Genomic DNA, 22446 nt, shown 5'->3' with positions numbered 1-22446 from the left:
GCATTAGAAATACCTGCTCCATTACTTCAGGTGCCATCCAACAGGGAGTACCAACAAATGTTTTTCTTACTTTGTTACGAGTAACATCACCTCCAGTTGCTAAAAATGCACTAACACCAAAATCTGGGAAAGAGGAGGAAAGTTGAAATCTGTTAAACTACCAATAACAAAGCAAAAGTTTTACATTTTAGAAATTAAGTCAGCTCCTAAAGGTATACTTATAGAAACTCTCCATTGTAGAGCTGACCTTTGCTGCACAACAAACTGTTCATGAAATCCTATGGAATAGATGGTATAGTTTTATCACCTCACAAAAACATCCTCGAGTTTAACCTCTCAGTATGTGCCTTCCTGAGTAAGGTTGCAAAGGACTCCAGTACATATGTCACTTAAGGTTTTCAAATATGCACTTTGTGCCAAGGTTTGTATCTGCTGTTGTTCAAACACAAGGAGCTTCTTCTGCATAGCAACTAAATATGAACATGATTTGAACAAGAGGGAACATAGTATGTAATTTAAATTCTTACAGGAATTTGACAAATCAAAGACAATCAGCAAAGTCATCAATAATATGTATTTAATAGTAGATCAGGACATGAATAGCTTTTTCCAAATTCTAAAATAGAAGGGGGAGAAAAAAAAAGCTCAGTGTTCTGGTAACTCATTACTACATCAGCGATGGCTGTAGGGGAGAGGTAGGTGTGTAAGTGGAAGAAAAAGCAGGTTCCCAATGTATGCAGAAATACTGTCAATTTTTAATGGAGCTATATGTATTTTCAACTGTACTATTTACAATCCAGTTATACTGATACAGAGTAGTTTACTATAGACTTCAATTTATTTCCTACTGCTTTCCTATTGTTACCTGATTTTAAGGCTGAAAAAAAAAGCCCTCCAGTAACTACAGAAAAATGTAGTTTTATCATTATTTGACACTGGCATATTAAAGCCCTTAAAATACATGTTTACATGGTACTTTGAAAGCATCATTTATACAAAAATTACAAGTTCTGTCTACAGTCATTTTTATTAGCGAGGGCTTTCAGTGCTCTGTCACCCACTATAGACTGTGGAAGGCCTGGCACTGTGCTGGGGGAACAGGCAGGTATCACCACCTGCTCCCTCTGTTTTCCAGATAATCTGATACCATTCTGAGAGATGGGATATGAGCCTTGCTCTTAGGAGGCCAAATAATCTTATTCTTACAGACTACAGCTCAAGAAGCACATTAAGGCACTCACAGGACACTGAAGATGCTAAACTGCATCCAACAGACAGCACTGCCAGACAAATGGCAGATATGCCAAAAATAATTCCCAGCGAGATATATCTCATGCATCTCAGTGACTAGTTAACTTATAGTCAAAGTCCTTATGAAGGGCAGTATACACAGATTGTTGGATCCCCAAGAACTATTACAACTACTTGCAGAAAAAAAAATGAAATCAACAGAAATATCAGTTTCTACTATTTGCAAGCTGTTTAAAGTTCATGGGTGGATCACATGGAAACACTACGAGGACATCAGAAAGTTCCCTTATATATTTGATGGGACACAGAGAAATACTGAATAATTTCTGAGTCAAGTATCATTAATCAAGAATCCTGAAATCTGAAACTGGGTAACTTGTGGCTACAGCACCCCAAAAGGAATAGTTAAAAGCCAACAGAAAAACTTCTGCCTTTGATATCAGTTGGTCCAGCTTGCAATTACCTTTTTCTTTTATTTATCCATTACTCTACCACCAACATTACCTGCTATTTGTACAGAGCCATCCTCACCCAGAAGAATGTTGCCAGCCTTCAAATCTCTACAATGTACAAACGGGGGTTAGCATGAAAGTGCCTACTGCACATTTTATGCAAACAAATAAATACTGTACACTTGAATAGTTTCAAAAGACAGCATATTCAGATTTAAACCAGAAAAAGGAAGCTGAAGCGCAAAATATAACTGAATAACATTAAAACAGAATGCAGAACTCAAACTCACAAATTTTCAGGTATAAAAAGACCAGAATTCAGCTTTAGCATAAAATGAGCAGAATTCAGGGATAGTTTTTAAGAAAATAGGTATTTAGGTCCAAAGTCTGTTTTACCACCTTTTACAAATATATTCTCACAAACTGAAAGCTTCCAGAGCTTTAAACAAAGAAGTAATGCTTTTTCACATCCAAGTGCACCACTAATAAAGAAGAAAGTTGAAAAAAAATTCTCCTCTTTGATCTCTTCAGAGAAGAGACCTATCTTCAAGAAAGGTAAATGCACTGTACATTTCTACCCAATTAAGCTGTTAAAGCTCAGGAATCGCAGCCATATTTTGCTATAGGGTATAGTGATGAAATGTTACTTGGCATTGAATGTGTTCAAAATTTAGTATGTGCTTAAGAGTTAACAATATCCATTTAACACACTCTTCACATGTAATGTTCAGAAGAAAACTTTGTGGTTGTTTTGGTTTGGTTTGTTTGTTTTTTTTTAATAGAAACATGTACCCCATTCTTAATGCACATTTTAATACTCTCATACAGAATCTATCATAACAAGACTTGAGAAAATTAATCTTTCCAAGTTTTATTGAATTTACATTACTACTGCAAGGTAACATAACCTGTTTCCTCATATATAAATACAAGATACATATATATATAAGCATATAAAAAAGAATGTACTGAAACAACAGAACAAGATCCCTGAATAATTCTGAAAACATCTCCAACTAACAAATGCCACCTGACACAGTATTCCGTGAACTGTACCACAGCATTCACCCATAATGTACATAGGAAGTTGAAGGCACAGTTTTCAACTTCAACAGGACTTCTGCCCAGTTTAAAAAAGGAGAAATTTCAGATGTATCATACAGATCTCTCTTTTTATCTTAAGGTACTTTAAGAATAGACAAGGGGAATTCACAAATCTGACCTCAAAGAGTCCTGTTATCCTTAAAATCTCATGAATGTGCCCTTCACAACAATAGCATCTTAACAGAATACTGTGAATTAAGATCTGAGGCAGATCTTTGGAATTCCAGACCAGAAGTCAAAATAACTGTACTTTATTTATCCATTTATCTCAATTTTCTCTCTGCAAAAGGAGGAAACAGCTCTTGCTTTACATCAGTGACAGTTCGTTTATGAGATATAAGAAGTACACATAAAAAACAGTTACTGTGCTACATCTGTACCACCTCCATTCTGAGAGTCCTATCTGCAGCAAACCTGGTTTTAGGATAAAAGAAACAGAGCTTGAAACAGCTTGAAACAGAGAATCCACTGCAGGCACATTCCTTAGAAGAAAAATTCACCTCAATAAAATTAATAGGAAGGTCAGAACACACTTCCAACAATGAAACAGTGGGAACAACCTCTGAGTTCCTACAGTAGATATGTACAGACCACCCCAAGGGATCCGCACAATTTACATGGAGGAAGTCAGTGGAGAGAGAATATACAGAAGACAGCAATCATTAGATGCATATACACTAAGATGCAGTTCCACAGTACCAATCCCAGCTTCACATGTGGTCATAAAAAAAGGTCTGTAGAGTTGTGATAGGTATTTACTGACTACCAGGAAAAAAAATCATTTCGCATTTTGATAGGAGTCCCCAAGCACCCAAGATTACAGGTTTACTGTGCAACACAATAACCAAGTCACAAAACATATCCCATAAACTAGAAGCAGATTAGGTAGCTGGAGCACCAGCAGGAACAGGACTACAGACCACAGTTCTGGCATGCTTATCACAGCACAAAGCTATCCAAACTAGAAAAGAGAGATAGGATAAAGACCCAGGCAAATAGTAAATATTAGTGACAAACTGCAACCAAGATTACAGCATCTGCTCAAGCACTTGATAATTCCTGATTACACTTACGGTATGTGAAAGAGGCAATACAACTTGCTTAGCCAAGCCACTGCAGCTGACCAGAATCAACAAGCTACAGTCAGTTTTGAAAATGCTTTTCACTATGTACATGCTCCTACCTGTGAATTTGCCCATTCCTGTGTAGATAGTCTAAGCCCTCCAAAACTTCTTTAAGAATTGTTGCTATTATGGGTTCTTCAAGCACACCATTTTTGTGCTCTCCTCTGTTGACAATATACTTTATTATATCAAGCATTGAACCTGTATTACAGATCCAGGAAAGAAAAAAAGTATATACAAAGCATTATCACATCAGATTCTTTAGAAAGCTGTATTTCTTCATCCTTTCTACGCTACTGCAATTTAAATCTTTGCATGTATGTGTAAATGCTTCATGTAACTAGCTCTTAGAATAAAGCACACCACTAACCCATCCAAACGAGATACAGAGCACTGCTTTTTGTCAAAAATACTGAAACACTTAATGATCCATTAGAAAGATCTGCTAACAGCTTGCCAAGCAACCACTTATTAAAAATTCAGGAGTACCCCATATTTGAACAGATATGTACTGCAAAGATCTTGGTTTATTATCCAGTTTAGATTACGGTTCATGTGTTCACGATGCAAACACGCAGCTGCAGGTTTGGAAGGAGACAAATGCAAACAAATGATAACATTCCCAGTGACACACAGTTTGACACTGAACTTCAGTTATTATACATTTCAAGGCATTTAATGGAAGCATTTTGTTTTTATCCAGGCATTATTCAACAGCTCACAGTACATTTCTGTCATGAATCACTAGTTTCTCTCATGCTCTGGGCTCGCTATTGCTTGAACTGACCAATTCAACCAAATGCGACACAAGTGTTACGAGCACTTCCCATCCTTGTTTTCCAGCATCATAGTGAAGCAGCCTGCTGCCATCAAGACTAATCTTGAACAACATCGTGTAACAACCAGGACCATCACACCTTATTTTGGAGCCTCTCTTTTCTAAACTACAAGCACATTAAGCTCAGCCCCCTTTTTCCCTCTTCCAGAACTAAATAAGAATTTTATACCATTAACCATCATCATAAAAAAATGCAATGAGTGTTTGGTTAGCTTAAGCAATAAAAAGGATGCAATACGTGTAATACTTGGCCCAGGATGAATCTTGCTTGAATAAGGAATGAGTAATACTCATTATGAAATCAGAAATACATGCATTTTTATAAAAATACAGGGGATCCTAGAGAAACTCCATAAAAGATCAGATTGACAGAATTGACTTAATTCCAATCAGTTTTCCCTATACAGCCTTAATAGAGAATTTTGATATACTGATTCTGAATGAAAATTTAATTCTGTTTATGTAACTACTGTATTTCAGTAATTCTTAGCCTGTCCTATGAATACAGATATACAAACTTTGTAAAGTTGCACATTCCTGCTTAACATGCCTACATCTCGAGATTCATCCTATGTAGTGTCTACCCCTTCTCATTAGTTAGTTTAGATCAATGAACTCAAAGGTAATACATTAGGGAAAAAATCCTACAATTGCCTTTCATCTAAACAAGTAAAACCAGTAACTTACCCCCGCTTAATAGCTTCATAACCAGCCAAAGTTCATCCTTCACCACAAAAGATGTGTAATAGGTCACCACATTAGGGTGATTGCACTGACTCATTGCTTGAATTTCTTTCTGTAAGAAATACAAAGCCCAACACAACAGAGCCAGCTATCAGTTTTGCTAATATAAAGTTTAATTTCCAAAGTGAAATACTGTAACAGAACTAAAGTATGTACAGAGTATGCACCAAGGCATTAAAACATTTTAATTTACCTAAAGATCTGCATGCAAGAAAAAGCATTATTGCTAAGAACACGAGGGAAGTTTGGCCAGGAGATTCAGGCATAGCTACACCACTTTTCTTCTGAGAACAGCAAAGAAATTACTGACTGTTAAAGTCTCAAATTCACAGTAAGCAATGAAGAATGAGTAGTGTCCAAGAGCTGACAGTGTGGGTACAGACTGGACAACAAAATGCAAGGCGAGATCAAAATCTACTGCATTTTCTGTTGAAAGGGGATATGAGAAGTACCATGGGAACAGGTAGGAAAGGAGGAAGGAAGCTGTCGGACAAAGGACACAGCACCTGTGGCTCAGCTACTGTGAGATGGACAGGTGGACACAGAGCCACGCAATCAAACAGAAGTGGAGAAAAAGCAGTATTACAGACCAAAAGTCATAGGAAACAATTGACTAGAGGAACACACAGTCACCAACAGATGCACAACATGGCACTACCAAGTAACACCATCTATGACATGCCACAGCTGTACACATTAAGAATGACTGCCTTGTATCTGTTAATTCAAGCAGAGTCCTTTTTGTATTCACTCTTTCACATAACTGCTCTGCAACACCTTTCCAGCCGCTCTCATTCTTCTGCCAATCCTTTACATAGAAGCATGAGGCCTCTTCTGTACCAGAGGGTTTGGCCTCAGACCAACTGAAGCTGCCACAACCATACTTCTCCCTGAAGAAGAGGCCCAATCCATCCCCGGTGCTAGAGGACATGCTCCTGGAGGGTGAGCCAGTGCAGAAGCCACTCCAGGTAAAAACAACTCTTCCTCCTCTCCTCCCTCCCTGAAAAGCAACTGCTTTGAGATGGACTGTGTTTCTCTCTGACTCAACAGCACTTGGGCAAGTTAGGCACCAAGCAGATCCCGCTTAGGTTAATTAAAGCTGCCACAAATGCCATTTTCAACTTTCAACCTCATTTTAGCAATGATTTGAAAGAGGTTTTTTGTTATTTGCAATGCACTGAAAATCACAGCTGATTTCTAATAAAAAGTTAATTATATGTATTAAAGACTGGGATTTAATCTCATGGTGCTTGTTGGTATTGAAGTCAGGCTGTACTCTGACACACATTTCAGCTTGTTCTGTTCTCCAAAGTTTTCCTCCTCAGACAGCTTCTGAACCCTGAACTACAGAAAGAAGAATGCCTGGATAATAAGTCAACGAGCCTGAATATTAAGAGCAATTTTTGAGACAGGTCCTCCTCATCCCCCAGAAGACAGTAGGTGGAAAACAGAAGACAGACACGTGGGGCACATTTCCCTATCCCAGAAGACACGTCATCTTAAACATAAGACAAATTACCACCTCAGGTTCTTAATTCAGCCTCCCATTCCAAACCTTAACTGTAACTCTCCCACTCCTGGTTACTATTTAATTTCTTACACTGTTTTATTATTTTTCTATGCTGGTAATACAACAGTGACTCAAAAAGTCCACCTGACACCACTGGGCAAAAATGCACCTCATCTATTTTTCTCAGACATTAATAATGCAGAAATATAACTAATTGACTGAGATAAGATTCACTATCTTTAACTGTAAAGTGCTTTGAATATTTTACCTCCCTGCATCAACTCATGGGCAACAACTGAGCTACCACAGTAACCATGGCCAAAGGCACCTTGTGTCTCAGCTTTCATGACTTTTTTTTCCAAAGAGTCTTTGCAAAACAAAAATAAACAAACAGAAAGTATCTCTTGAGAGATAAGGGATGAAATTTTAGTCAGGAAAGAATTAATTTCAGACTTGCAGTTCTAGAAAGCTCCTATCACAAATAGAAGAGTAAGCCTCCACAGACTTCTGTTATTTGCCTGTGGCCCGTGATATGCACAGATGAGAGAGAAAAGCATTCACTTAAAATACATTTCCAGGGAAACAGCTTGCAGCGGAACATCCAGGAGAACATGCTGGAGCCTTCTTCACATTCATGTCACCATAGACATTCAACAGCAGCAAAGTAACAGCAATGTAAGTCTCTTCCTCATCCCTCTCTTCTCCCTGGCTTGCACAAGCACAGGCGCCTGTGCGCTGCACCAGGAAAAATGCTCAGGTTAAAAGCTAACCTCTTTCAGCCAGGTTATTCCTGATCCAGTTTCACTGAGCAGCTGCATAAAAATGTCTTTCAGCCTAAGGGCAGGTGGGTGACACAGTTAATAAGCAACTGCGAGACAGCTCCTTCCCATGCTCAGCCGCAGCACCCAGGCCGGGCCCAGCTCCCGGTGACCAGGCAGGTGCCACCGCCCTGCGGGTGCCTCCCCAAGGCCTCCTCCACCTGGGTACGGCCCCTCACGGGCCAAGGGCTCCTCCAGAGATCCTGCCGCCAAGGGCAACCCAGAGCAGAAACGCAAACAGCCCAGAAAATCTGTTCAATCAAACAGCCATTCTACAGAACATTCTTCAGATTGTAGTCTTGAGTTTTTGATTGTTTTAGAACACTGGAGGTAAAGGAATGGGGAAGATACCCAGTCAGGACAGTACTAAGGACTGGACTTCTTCCTTGGCTCAAGGGGTTAAGTTACACTTAGGTTACAATAGTGAGAACACAGGACATTGCAGGAAACAGAGTATCAAATTTCAGGAGTTTGGCAGTTTGTGTAACCTCAGTAATATTTAAACTCCCTCCCACACTGCCTTTCTATTTTAACTGACACTGGCCCAAATCCTAGGTCTGCTTACATGGGCACCAGGCTTGATGCATTTCCACTTCTCTGAAGGCCACACAGCTGAGAATTTAAGAAGGGCGCCTGTGCACAGTATTCATAAGCACTCAGCACCAGCCTTTTAAAAACCAACATGTTCAGAGAGTTTTAGAACATCCCTGTGCCAATAAAAACTGTTTCATCAGAAAAATAAGTGATTAAAAACTGATTAGACTCAAAATTTTTAGACTCAAATTCTGCCAAAAATGCAAGAACATTCTAAGTAATATCAACTGAAATGAAAATGTTAGTACAGTTGTAACAAGAGTTTTGAAAGTCAATTACGCCTTTTTCCAGAAAAAGTCTCTATTTTTCAAGCAAAATTTTGAAGTTTCTCTAATAGAACTGAGTCATAAGTATACTGAGCCTCACAGAAAAAAGTTAATTATGTATGTATAATGCATGCACATATGTGTACGCGCTTCTTTAGGTCTCCTAATCAGGAACCAGGAAAACCAGATTTCATGTTCAGATCAAAACAGGTCAACAAAAGAAACAAAAAATCTGAGCACAGAAAAGCAGAAATTGACTTATGCTAAAAAATAAAAAAGATGATATGGACAGTTGTCTTTGTACCAAAAGAAAGCAATATAGGACCAAAAATTCAAGACCTACTGCCTCGTTTGACAGACAGTGGAGACATGTCAACAGTAAAGACACTCAAGCACTTGGGAAGGTAACTTTTTACAAGCTGGTAATTAACTGCAATCATTTCTCCAGACCGCATGAATTTCTCTTGCAGATTTTTGGCAGTTTTGTCTGGCTTTGCTTGTTCGCTTGTAACATTTTAATTCTTAATTCCCAGTATAAGATCAAATTCTAACCAAAAAGATCCAATTTTGACCATTTTATGTTACAATTATTAGTATTTATCTTTTTATAGAAATGTTCTTTGGGGACTGTAGCTGTTAATACATCATGCACCATCTCACCTTGGGCTGTTCTCTTTTAAAGACAGTTCAGAATTTATCTTTTGAGTTTTCAGTTGACAGAATCCTCACTACCTCAGAAGTAACTTCCACTACCACAGTCCTCGTAAAAAGCACAACAATGTCACATACAAGCTGTCACATAAACTGAAGGCGAATGCCATCAATCACCAGGGGAAGAGCATTTTGGGTCCTCCACTGTAAAAAAGCCATTTTATCTGAAGAAACTGGACGGACCATACCCTCTGTATCAAATTCAAGATAGCTTTTGCACTGGCAATTCCCTGCTGAGGAGATCATTTCCTTCAGAGGCAGGAATTTCTGCATTAGAAAAAGCCCACAGTCTCTAGGCAGTAGTATAACCTGTGGAACAGAAGAAAGTGTTCTCACTTTTAGAATGGTTTTGTGTCCTTCAAATCTTGTTATGCTGCCTATATATAAACACGCATTAGTCTCATAAGCACCTAACTAGGAGCATTAGAAAGCAATAGGTTTTGGGGTTTAACAGTTCTTTGTGACTTTGTCTGGATTGCCATAACCAGTGCAGAGGAAAAACTCCTGTGGTTCCTTTACAAATGGCCTCTTACAGGTCTCTTTCTTCTCTGATCAGTGGCCCAAACAAGTAACATTCTTCAAACATTCTTGTTATGGCCTATCGGATGAATGTGTGTTATTAGCTTTAACAAAAGTTTCCTTGTGTAGATGGCAGTGTAGCCATTCCTCCTTTTCTCCTTAAAAGTTATCATTACAAAATGATCCAACATGTTTTGGTGCTTTAGGTATTTTAAGGAGACCTACTAAATTTTACCTTCATATTTTTAATCAGTGTTTAACCAAAGGAAAATGTATCTTTCCTCAGTATTAAAAAAAGACAGACAACCAGACAGTAATTTCTTATAAATTGAGCTTCCAGAAAACAAGAGTTTAGGATCTTCCCACAGTTACCCCAAGCTGATTATCCCAAGATTCAAGTTTGCACATCTCATTTTTTTGACCTTAGAAAATATACATTAGAAAATTGTATCTTTAGGGAACGGTGTAAGTCTTTCAGATCATTTCCAAATCCTTCTGTCACATCCTACATAAAATTCTAACCTCACTCTTGGACCAAGCAAAAAACAAAGTCAAAGCAGAAGGTAAGTTTCCATGTAACATACTACCCCCTGATTTACTTACAAGTAATTCATCCATACTGGTTTGGCATTTTTCTAAGTTGATCCTCTTTATTGCTACACGTTCTTGCCTGGGTTTGCACAGCGCTGCCTGGACAACTGCTGTAGCACCGCTACCTGAAAAAGGGCAGAAAAGGAACAGTCTTAATGTAATAGGAGCTAAACCAGCGACCAGCGTAAGAAGCCCATACTGACAAAGAACTTCAAATCTGCTGCTTATCCTTTTTCAGTGCTTTCCCCACATGCGTATCTTTCCACTAGCAAGACACCTTCCACACTAGTCAGATGGAAAAGAAAAACCTGAAAGTTTCTTTTCCATCCTCCATAAAAAATTCCAAAGTCAACAACTTACTTATCAAGACATAACCACCACCTCAACGCATTTCATAGTTTGGGAACCATTACACTTCTGTCTTTGGATACACCTGTTTTAATCAAGAACATGACCTGCATGATTGATACAATTTAAAGTGTTACACGGAGAGGTGGGTACTGTGCTTCATCCAACATTATTTCTTTCTGTTCTTTCAGGTCAGTCCCTGTTTAACCAGGCTTTTTGTTCCCCTATCCAATGAACAGAAAAAAATCAGTAAACTGTACGTGCCAAATCTTCTGCAGTTCCACCAGTGTTCCTGCTCATTCATCATGGCTAGAGTAACACCCTACAAAGAGCATGCTGATTCTTGTGAAGAGCACAAGTATCACACCACCAGTGAGAAGATGCAGGTTAGTGAATGGCCCAGCAGAGGAAGTCGCTCATGCTTACTTGGCATGCAAATCACATATGGTCACACAAATACACTGATAACAAAGCCCATGGGAACTGAACAAATTTGTGGTAAAGGAATAGAATAATTTTCTCTAGTACGCTTTATTTGTGAACCACAGGAGTAAAAGGTATTGTTGCTTCTTTTATCAAGCACCCACTGGCATTGCCCCAGTCAGTATTGCCTCACTAAATTAATGAAATGATTGCAAGTAATATCCAGAAGAAGTTTAGCTCAAGTTGCACATCTTGCTGCCATGTCAAATACAGCAATGTGTGCTTCCTCAAATAATTGCATTGTGCTCATGCATGCAGAAATCTAAAAGCTCCCAACAGGCTTCTACCTGTAATTCTAAATATTTCAATATAAATTATGGACTTCTAGTAAGTCATTTGAGCAACATGTTATATTGGCCTGCTTATAACCTATGTTCTATTTATTTGGCACATCTTAGATGAATACAAATTGTGAACAAAAAGCCTTTTATTGTCAAGCTCTACAAACGTGGATTCAGTTACCAGCTGACTTAAGAACAATTGAGAGCTTTCCCCTCAGCACATCTGAAAACAGCACCAACAATACCTCATGACTGAAAGTTATTGCACATGTTTTAATTGCTATTTGCTTAGCTATTTTCATGTGTTGTTGGTTCACATGATGTTTTCACTCAAATCACAAAGCTTTTTAACTGTGCATGAATTTCACGTCTAAATTCTGAGCTCATCTTTAAAAAAAAAAGTCTCTCAAAAAAAAAATCTCAACAGGACTAACTAGTCATGTTTCTGCAGGATGTGGTCACAGACAAATATTGACATGTCCTGTTCTGTCTGCTTACAGAACAAAGCCTTTAAAAATTCCAATAATGTAGGTAATAAAAGACTTAAGAGATTTTAAAAATTAAATTAGACATCCCAAGGAAGAAACCACTGAGTCAGCACAATTCAGCTAAGGTAAGACTCATCTACATCACTTTAATGAATTCATCATTCAGTAGACATCGAGACACAAATCCTCTCATTACTTTTGACTACACAGATGTACATTGAAACAAGAGAAATAATATTTTTAGCTATTAAGTCTACAGGAAAAAAAACCAAGATCTTTCTTATGTATCTTTTTCATCTATGCCAGTAGTTTTATCTACTTGTAGAAAACAACCAAGATCCTTGCTTTTAAAATAGATTTGTATACAAAGGTCACAAAAAAGAAAACAGAACAAGCACACAGAGAAATTATTCACCCAATGCTAGGATAAAATCTTGACTGCTTCCTCAAGTTATATGACAGCAAGTAACACTTCAAAACATTTTGGAAAAATTAAATTACAAAAAAAAAAGTACATTTTTCTGTGTTTTCTTCTCAGACAGAGATGACTTACAATGGCATGTTCTTCACCACATTACTAAGATGCGCTGACAATAAAGCAAGCTTTCTAGGTTTAGACTGACACCAACATACCTCGTTTCTTCTTTCTCCTGCTTATTTAATACTCTAATACACAATACACTCTAGTTTGAGAGTAAAGTGAACTTGTGCAGTCTTCATTCTCGGTTGGACCTACATACATATAAAACCTGTGTGGAAAAGCAGTCTCATGTACTGAAGGAGGAGACAGACACTAAGTAGCTGTATGCCTCCTTCCTCTTAAAGATGTTCTCTGGCTCACAAGGTGAACCACCAAGGATAAAGGTAAGGAAAACCTGAAGCTTTCACATCTGGTCAGATGACTCCTTTTGTCTCATCAACTAAACAAGTAGAAGCATGAAGTCTTCCAGAGGAGCAGCTATTAGAAACCAGACTACCCAGATAAGCATTTCAGTCAAGAGCTAACAGACTACAGAAGTAATGCACTATCATACAGTGAAACTAAATTGTCACAGACAACCACTTAGCAAAACAAATTAGGATCACAGAAAATGATTGCATAGAATAGATTACAGTCAACCATTCCTTGTCAGAAGGTAGGGCTTCTTCAGATACATTGTACCTTATGAGTCTTCCAAAACCCTCAAAGCAGAGAATACTAACTACACCATAACCAAAGCACAGTTTGACACCCAGTCTCTGTTTGGGAAATTGATACACTATAATGAAAGCTCAGGCTGGATAAACCATGAAGCCTTTACATCCAGTTGTGTCCTGCAGAAGAACTAAACAAAAGGATTACCCATGGTCAGACTCAAAAAAAAAACCCAGCTTTGTAAGAATGATGGGGTTTCCCCACTACTGGAAAAGTCATTCTGTTACAGACAAGTTCTCTTTACCAATATCAAAAGTTAGCAGTGAAATAATGCAATTTCAGACCACATCAAGATGCCTACTACTCCCATTTCACAACTGATAACAGGTCAGAGTTTCGTCTTGTCCTGGTGTTTTTGCTGCCATCCTCTCTAGTGTAAGCATGCCCTGACAGCCAACCTGTCCCTTCATGCTACAGACCATGCACTCCCTACTATCCCATCATCAATGCAATAAAGCCATTAGAATTGCTTTTAACTATCTGAGTTCACACAATAGAAACCTACTCATGAGCTATTACATATGGCCACACTTCACCTCTTCTGAAAGAATGTAACCTAAAAGCAGGTTTTTTTCTGCATTCCACTTTGCACATACTTCACAGAGAGCATATAAAAACTCCACAAATACTCATCTGGGATTTAAGCTTATCTGAACAAGTTCCTTCAACTTGTTCTAAACTTGACATAAAGGCATTTTTATCTCTCTCCTTTATTTTTAATGTGAATTTGACCCTTGCAGAACCTGACTTGGTGAAGAGAATAAGGATATTTGAAAAACTGTGATCAACAAGTGATATAAACATTCTAGTTTTAACTACTCTCCACTAGTCAAGTCTCAAAAAGACAGATGGTGAGGTGAGATGGTTGGACTATACCACTTGCACATGCCCACATCCTTCATACAAGGATGTGACACTTCATTTATCCCATTACTTATAAAGGTCTGACACTTTCCACTTACCACGGCACAGTAACTGTATTTTAAATAAATCACAAACATTTCTTTTCAATTTTTTTCTTCTCCTTAAAAACAAAAGTCGGTAACCTCAATAGACCATAATGATTTACCAAGTCTTGTCTTTAGTTGCTCAGCGTTAGTCTCTACAGTATTTCAGCACAAACCTCTTTTAAAGATTTCTGCAGTTTAGGTCACTCTAACAAAAGAGACCTTCCCCAATACCACAGTGGTTCTAACTTCTGAAGAGGAGGATGAAACTTGTTGATAATGGTAGGTTTTCTTGTCAACTAGGTATATGAAGGGTTAGACAGCAGGGGCAATTGGAGAAGACTAAATATCTTATCTCAGAATCTATAAAGTTTTACATACCAACCTATACCACCTGCATTTTTATATATTTCTTCTGTTACCCCAACATACAGAAACGTCCTATTAAATGTAGCTGATTAGTGGACACAAATTTAAAACCAGTCTCCAATCCAAGACTAAATTGTAGCTATCTGTAAAAAGCCAGTAGTGAACATAAAAAAAAATCTATGAAAATGGATGAAGCAGCAATGGAAGTATTTCTATTTAATCTCCCGCAACATCCTATTTCTGAATAAGAGTCTCCTAGGTAATTCTTAAATGTAACTCCTATACCGTGTAACTGCAGGATTCCTTTTACATGGAGCACAATGCATTTGTGCACAAATCTAGATTAGGCTTCTACTCATGAATACATGTGGAGTGTTTTTATGTAACATAAAAAGCACCTGTGCTTATACACAAGCTTGGAAAGCTGTGCTGTATGCGGTGTACATTGCATGCCATATTGTGTCGCGTATTTCCAGATCACTAAATCAGCCCTTCAGAATACTCCATAGCAGCACTGGGCCAAACTAGAGTCTTCAGTTTCGAAAGAATGAATTCTGTTGGTGAAAAAGCAATACTTTTGGTTAACAAAGAGAGAACAAATAATATTTAATTCCTTTCAGTTTCTAGCTTTTACCCCCCAATACTCTAGACAACTTTCAGTATTACTCACTTTCTTTCATATTACTTCCACTGATGAAAAATAAGTTAAAAATCAGCTGAGTAAAGCTCATTTACACCTCCATACTGACCTCTAAATCTTTCTGAAACTTAGCTTCCTCACAGAAAATGAGTCATTATTTCCCTTTACATCTTCACATGACAAATACTTGAGTTCTTAAGAACCTCACGATAATCATATAAATACAATTTACTAACAATTTCCTGTGTTCTTAATTCATGCTGGGTTCAAATCTCTCTCCTTATAGCTCACTTGGATACTACTTTGCTTATCCTAGCAATTATGACATAATTCACTTAAAATACACTAAGTGCTACATGAAATCTATGCCCACAAGTAGAAGTGCTACTTCTGCATTTTCAACATTCAACAATTAATCTCTTTAATTCCTCATTGAATTTGTTTTGCAGTTGGACATTTAAAAACATCACTATTACAGCTACAGAACCAGTGGGTTACTCAACTGCTGTATTCACCTTTTTGTGGGAAATTACCTTTCACAAAGTCAGATCCAGCTTATCCCATACTACTTTTTAAAAGCCCATTGCATAAACAATCCAGAAAAACCTCTCCAAATACGCTATACAGATATTTCTGTGATTGCAGTGAAGTCATAAATAGCCTAAACGTCAATGTCAAAATGATTATACACTATAGAAAAATTCTATGCAAGCATTAAGACAATCTGTGCTAAGACACAGCAAGCTTCAGCATTAACCAGGTATCACATTCTCCATACAGAAGGAAAAAGGCAGGGGGATTCACAATCAGCAATAAACCCCCACATGCAGGAAAAACAGCCACAGCAGGGAATGACCTAGCTTTTTGAGCTATTCTCTTTATTTCCTCACTAAAATAGTAAAAGAACTGGTTATAACAGATGTTTTGCCTAGGTAAATTATAGAAAGTATTTTGAGGTTTGCTATGTTATAGCTCCCTGTCAAATCTGCTAAACAGAATAAAATTTTCTGCCAAAAGAACATGGGAATAGAACTACTTTCCTGAACACAGAGGGTTCTAGCATCAGAGTACAGCAAATAAGTGTCAATCACAAACTAATTATTCAGGAAATAAGACAAATCGAAACTGTACAAGAACGTAGAGAAGCTCTATCATTGATCTGGAAAATAAAAGTCTTACTTCCCTCCATCAGAGAGCCCAGACACACCATATTGCAGGATCTCTTCTGAAACATCTCTCTTATCTGAAGAATAATCAGCTATCACCACCAGCCATGGTTAAAAGAATTTTAAGAGTTCTACTCTCACTGACAAAGGTATTTAAGAAATGTGGCTAGAAAGTGAAACCAGATATATTTAGATCTGATATACGTTTATTTAATAGTGACTGTGTTCAGCTTCAAAATGAAATATCAGACTAAGCGATGGCTTTTTGCTTTGAGACACTTTCTTGTTAAGGAGACTTCTGCCTAGAGCCATACAGAGCTCAGCACTTGTCAGCTTGATACAATGCCATCAACACACTAAGATCAGACTGAAAAGTCCAAGGATAACCATTAACTATGTTTGGGGCATTCAAGTAAACCTGTCAATAAGCACACAGTGAGGAAGTGAGGATAAAAAAAATAAGAGACTGTGCCCACTACGCCCTTCCACCTCACGACTGCCCTCCCTCTGCTCCCTCACCAGCTCTCCTAACAGAGACTGGCAAGTGCTGATGTTAAACCCCAGTCTGAGATATTTTTTTGTCACAGAGGCTTTATTTAGTACAACTCTATTAATAAAGTAAAATAAATGAACCACCAAAAATAAAGCTGCTGCATTTGTTAAGAATATGGGAGAAACAATAAATTAGTGCTGGCTCGAGGCAACACTTTCTGTTGAAGTTCAGTAGAAGTAACACCATGCCTCACTACTACAGAAACACATCCTGCTACCCTATACAGTCATGTCACATACTGCACTGTCTTGCCTTTGAAGCTACAGTAGTAAGACATTTAGTATCCCAGCTCCTTTACCAGTTCTCCTATCCACTATACTGTATTTAGTGCAGAGCATTTCAACACTGGAAAAATTTTATCCCTATCAATCATAAAAATAATAAAACACCTAATAAAAACACATCCCTTCTCTTTTTTTAAGAAGATACCAACAAAGGAATTCACATCTTTTGGGTATAATAGTGTGCCAATAAAGTTGAGTGTCGACTTTTAGAAGTGCATCCACAATGCCTCTCCTTTTGCCTGTCTCTGAATACAAAGCTGCCTATACTCCAGTCACACATCCATTCTTTACACTGAAAGATGCAGACTTGTTGCAAGGAAAAGCGGAGTGACACCAAAAATCCAGGCAGCTTAATGCTCATCTGTGTATGTCATCACAAAAATTAACTTTTAACTAAGTACTTTATGGCCTTGAGTGTTCTTACATCCTAGTCATAGAGCTCCCAGGGAGCCTGGATGTTTCCAGATCTGGTATGAGAGCATCTTCCCATTCATAAGCAACCCACACCATGGAAATGTCAGCATCACAACTGGTAAGGAAAACCTAAACAAAAGCAGTCCATTTTCAATAGGTGTTATTTTCTCCCTGAGTTGTTCTTTAAAATAGATGAGTCATCTAAATAAAGTTGAAAGGGAACTGTCTAGGGAAACCCCCTATTATAAACATCACTCAAGATTAAATAGCTTTTGCTCTGCTCCACATCTCAATTATCTTCATAAGAAGTGTTATTTATAGGTGAAAAATGTCTATATAAAAAACATCCACAATCACCACTATTTCAGACTTTGGAGTTATCCGAACTGGAATCTGCCTTGTGGAAATGTCAGGATAAGACTGCTGTGACCGCAGGCCCTGCTCCTGACCCCTTGTAATGTGCTTAGCATAACTAACGCCACTTTATAAGGCAAGCAGGTATTCTCTGTGACTGAACAGGTCACATATTCATTCCTTTCCCCCTTATTCTCAGGCCCTGAAGGTTCTGTGAACCAAGTAGACAAACCAAACAGATTTCTTCTTCTTCTCCCTACCAGCTTCAAGATTTCTGGGCATGACGGCAATTACTCCCTTCCTTACTGGCACTGAATATCCCAGGTCCCAGTGCTGGTGACAAACCCGTCACTGGGAAGCACAACAGCATATGGAGTACCAGAACTGCCTATAACATCAAGCACTTACAAGTCCTGAGTAGGGAACTTGGACTCAAGCTGCAGGTGGACAGCGAGACCCATGACCCTTGTGGCCAGAGATGCTTCCATCACCATCTGCTACCTCTGAGGACTGACTCATATCTTTCATATAATCTTCCAGTCCAGATTATGATTGTTATATTGATACAGCAAACAGTGTATTGGGTTTCGACCCAATCTGCAGACAGTCCAGGTGAATAGAAATAATAAGTTAAGTTGTATTATAAATTCCATATTATTCAATTGATAAGAAACTGTAAGTTAGGATCAAGGCAATTAGAAATCTTAAGTTGTCATACTATAAATTCTGTATTATGCTACTTATAAATTGTTTTAAACTCATTCTGTTTGTAGAAATCCTGTGCCATTCTGATCATAACTTCTGTGTTATAGTAAACATAATATCTTGTTAAGAAAATAAAGTTTAAATTGTAATTACATTTTAGTGCCATCATCATTCGGCTAAGGATCCCTGAAAGAGCCTCTCTGTTGCTTGATTATCAGACTCTCTGGAGAAAATAGATCTTATTCTCTGGTGCAGAGTTTGCGTCTCTTACACCGCAAAATTATTCTGCTTACATATGCTAAAAAAGAAGGGTATGGGGGGGAACAACCAACACACAGAGACAACTTAATAAATTCAGCTGAACCTAAACCAAACAAGTAAATTAGCTAAAAACATTTAGTTCTGATCCCAAAAAATGTTGAATCTTTCATAAAATATGCTACTTAAAACATACAATATATTAATGGGCATCAAATAAAGTATCTCTGCTCTAGTTTGCAGAACTTACGCTTTCCTCACAACTTCCACGGCTTTCAGATCCGCTTAAGTTATCTTACAGCCACTTTATACACCTAGTCTGCTCACAGTCCTTTCACTATCACGTTTCCAAAGTTGGGATTATGAAGTAACATAAAGGATAGCATTTTAAGAGCTTGAAGAACGAAAGGGTATGAAACTGAACTGAGCAGTGAAAAGTTAAGTTCTATACCTGGAATGATCTCTCCTTTCAATCACATTATCTTCCATATGAGCTGCTATATTAAGAAGCAAAAAAAGAGAAATGTGTTATGTATAAGGGCAAAATAAACTCTTATATTCAGTATTGATTCAATATTAATTTTACTCTAATTTACAGAAGTTGCAGAGCAGGAATTGGGAATACAATACCACCAAGAAATAGCATGTATCACATCAGACAACAAAGAGGGTGTTTAGCGGTACTCACCTAATGAATACCTAAAATGCCTTCACTTTCATATCAGCATTTAAAGGTAACTTGTGAATTCACCAGACTTAAGAACTAGAAGATACATGTGCCATTGAAAAATTAGTAACATGACATGTAACAGTTCATTATTTGAAGAGATTTGAAGGAATATTTTTCTTTGGGCATAATGAAAAAAACCTAGCTATCAAACTAGCTCAGAAGACAGAGGAGAGGAAGAAGAGCTCTGAGGCACACGAGGCCTTCTCCAGTTATGGAAAAACTGGAGAAATCTGGAGAAATTGTGGAATAACTTTTTTTTTTTTTTTTTTTTTTTTTTTTTTAACAAAAAAGTTGGTTTGTAACCAGATCCACTCTGGCTTCCTTCAAAATGAAAAAGAATCCAACTTCACTCACACTTCAAATTTGTTAGGGAACAAGAAACAAAAAGTAGCATCCCAAGACCTTGCAGCAGGCTCTTTCCCCCACGCTGCCACTGCTCCTGTGGCACAGCTGTGCTGCATGCCCACCTGCCCAGCACGCTGTGGGCAGGAGGCAGCTCCTGATGTACACACTGTGTTAGGGCTGCCATGTGATAAGGACATATGTGGATGTACAGTACTCCACATGAATGTATCCAACAAATCCATACTCATTCTGCATTTTCCCAAAAAAAGCATGAAAAAGAGTGAAGGATACAACTTAATTTAAGAATTTATAGATTTTATCTGCCATGTTATTATCCATTCATCGTCACATGAGAAGAAACATGGATTCTGATAATTTCATTCTCCCCATTGTTTCGTCATCAATATAGAAAACATTATTCTTCGCATCTGGAAGGCAAAACCCACACTGCAAATGTCTCTGCAGAACATGGGAGAAGAACTTGGTATCTGGTATTCGCTGTGGAACCAAAAGTTACCCTACCAGGATGCCATCAGAACTCCACAGAACTCCCTGACACAAACAGGGCAAATAGAAGATTTGCTATGCTAAGTTAGATCTCTCGCCTAGAAAAAAGCTGTTAAAAAAGAATTACTATTCACTTCTGAAGTAGCACTATAAACAAATTCTGGTGTTGATTTAGTCAGCATATTTTATTGTTTCTCATTTAGTTTGAAAGTAAACACTTGGAACAATCCTAATACCATGAACACAGTATTTTCCAAGTCTTCCGGATGTCACCACATAGTGCATCATTCTCTTCCAAGAATGAAGAACAGCAATCTACCAAAACAAAGGCATTATTGCTACTGTAGTATCATAAAGATCTCTAATTAATACAGCAGTGCTGAGCTACAAATCATCTTCAGCTAGTTAACCCCAACAAAACATGCCTCCCAGAATTTGAGTTACTGTGACCACACACTACAAGCAGAAAACTTACCTATTTCTCATATATTGCTCCTCATGAAACAATGGAAGAGTTGGAGCAATAGAAATACTATCAAATCATTAAATATTCATTAGGTGATTCTAATCTAATTCTAATGAAGTTCCTATTATTAGTCTGAAGTGGCTTAGAGTCTGGAAGCACAAGACACTAAGAAGAATAAATTATAAGCTTAAATTCAGACCCTGTAATAAAATGTCTTCAGAGCAAAAAAGTGAGAAGGAAAAAGCAACTTTATAATTAAATGGCTGTGCTTCTGAATCCAAGTATGTTGCTTCTCAGAAGTCTAAAGCAATAGCTCAAGCTTATGATCTTGTTCATGTTACTCCTAAAAGACAGAAACCATGACTAACAAATACACAATATTTGTCTGGTCTGTTAAAGTAACTATTTTTGTACCATTACCCTGAAGCAGGTATACTTGGCACACAGACACTCAACATGGATCTTGACTTTCAAGACCTTTAAGTACAGGATTCTTCTGAAAGCATGAAAATATTCAAATTTTCAGCCTGCTTCTAACTCTAATTTCTCTAAGTGCACAAGCATAGCTCAACTTAAACGCTATGTAGCATAATCATTACATCAGCCTTATAGGACATTCTCAAGTTTCATCTATATTTAACTTACAATCAAAATACCTCAAAGGCATTTAGACGTCCACAGGAATAATGAGGCTAATAAAATTACTCAGAAATTGTTATTTGTAAAGACAAAGGATTAACAGCGACAGCTAGTTTATCACCCTGAAGTTTCACTGAACTATTGAGTAAAACCACATACTTAGTCAAATACCATGGGCAAAGGACTGAAAATATTAACTCCACTAATGCCACAAAATTATTACTTCAGCTAACAAATGGAAAATACTGTTCAAACTTTTCACTGAGCTTCCCTTGCAAGCAAGCCACAGGACTGTCACGAACAGCAATCCTGGCAAAATGTACCTGGGAATTGTTCAGAGGGACTCTCTAAATCCCACCATCTTCATCAGCATTCTCAGCATCTCACCACTGCCATATAAATTTTCTATAGAAGAGTCACCTGCCAACTGAAGCCTACATAAATGCCAGGAAGCATGCACACTTCTCCATGAAGATTAAGCTGCTTCCTCTTTACTACCATTCCCCAAGTATCTATCTCCTGAAAGGTAACCAACTCTCAAAGTAACTCTGACTTGACATCAGTTTCAGGAAAAATTAGATTCCTCCAGCACTGTTAGGTACATGATTGATAGCTTGTTTGTCCCTGTATACTCCCCTTGTTTTTTATCATTAAAACATTTTCTGCCTCAGGGTAGGGTTGGGTTTTTTCCCCCATCTTTTCAGTCTAGCACTCTTAGTCTCCCAGGCACCCCTTCAATACCAAAGGACAGT

The 22446-nt window shown here is 37.9% G+C and overlaps 1 protein-coding gene across 4 annotated transcripts in view; it reads right to left on the bottom strand.

Annotated features, from left to right (window-relative positions):
- The window catches only part of STK39 (serine/threonine kinase 39), an 88695-nt gene that overhangs the window by 58189 nt on the left and 8060 nt on the right, over window positions 1–22446 (bottom strand). For 2 of the 4 annotated variants that reach the window (XM_048309205.1, XM_048309204.1), the window contains exons 2-6: window positions 10535–10647; window positions 5457–5565; window positions 3991–4132; window positions 1756–1811; window positions 14–123 (exon numbers count right to left, since the gene is read on the bottom strand). In XM_048309205.1, the coding sequence (XP_048165162.1) occupies window positions 14–123; window positions 1756–1811; window positions 3991–4132; window positions 5457–5565; window positions 10535–10647 (530 nt within the window). Of the gene's footprint in view, window positions 1–13; window positions 124–1755; window positions 1812–3990; window positions 4133–5456; window positions 5566–9361; window positions 9545–9600; window positions 9722–10534; window positions 10648–22446 lie in introns of those variants that run through there. The other 2 variants (XM_048309206.1, XM_048309207.1) reach the window with 2 other exon arrangements.

This window comes from Corvus hawaiiensis, chromosome 7 (assembly GCF_020740725.1).
Source record: "Corvus hawaiiensis isolate bCorHaw1 chromosome 7, bCorHaw1.pri.cur, whole genome shotgun sequence".
Taxonomy (NCBI): domain Eukaryota; kingdom Metazoa; phylum Chordata; class Aves; order Passeriformes; family Corvidae; genus Corvus; species Corvus hawaiiensis.
The sequence above is the reverse complement of the archived record's forward strand: the minus strand, read 5'-3'. Positions and strand labels throughout refer to the sequence as shown.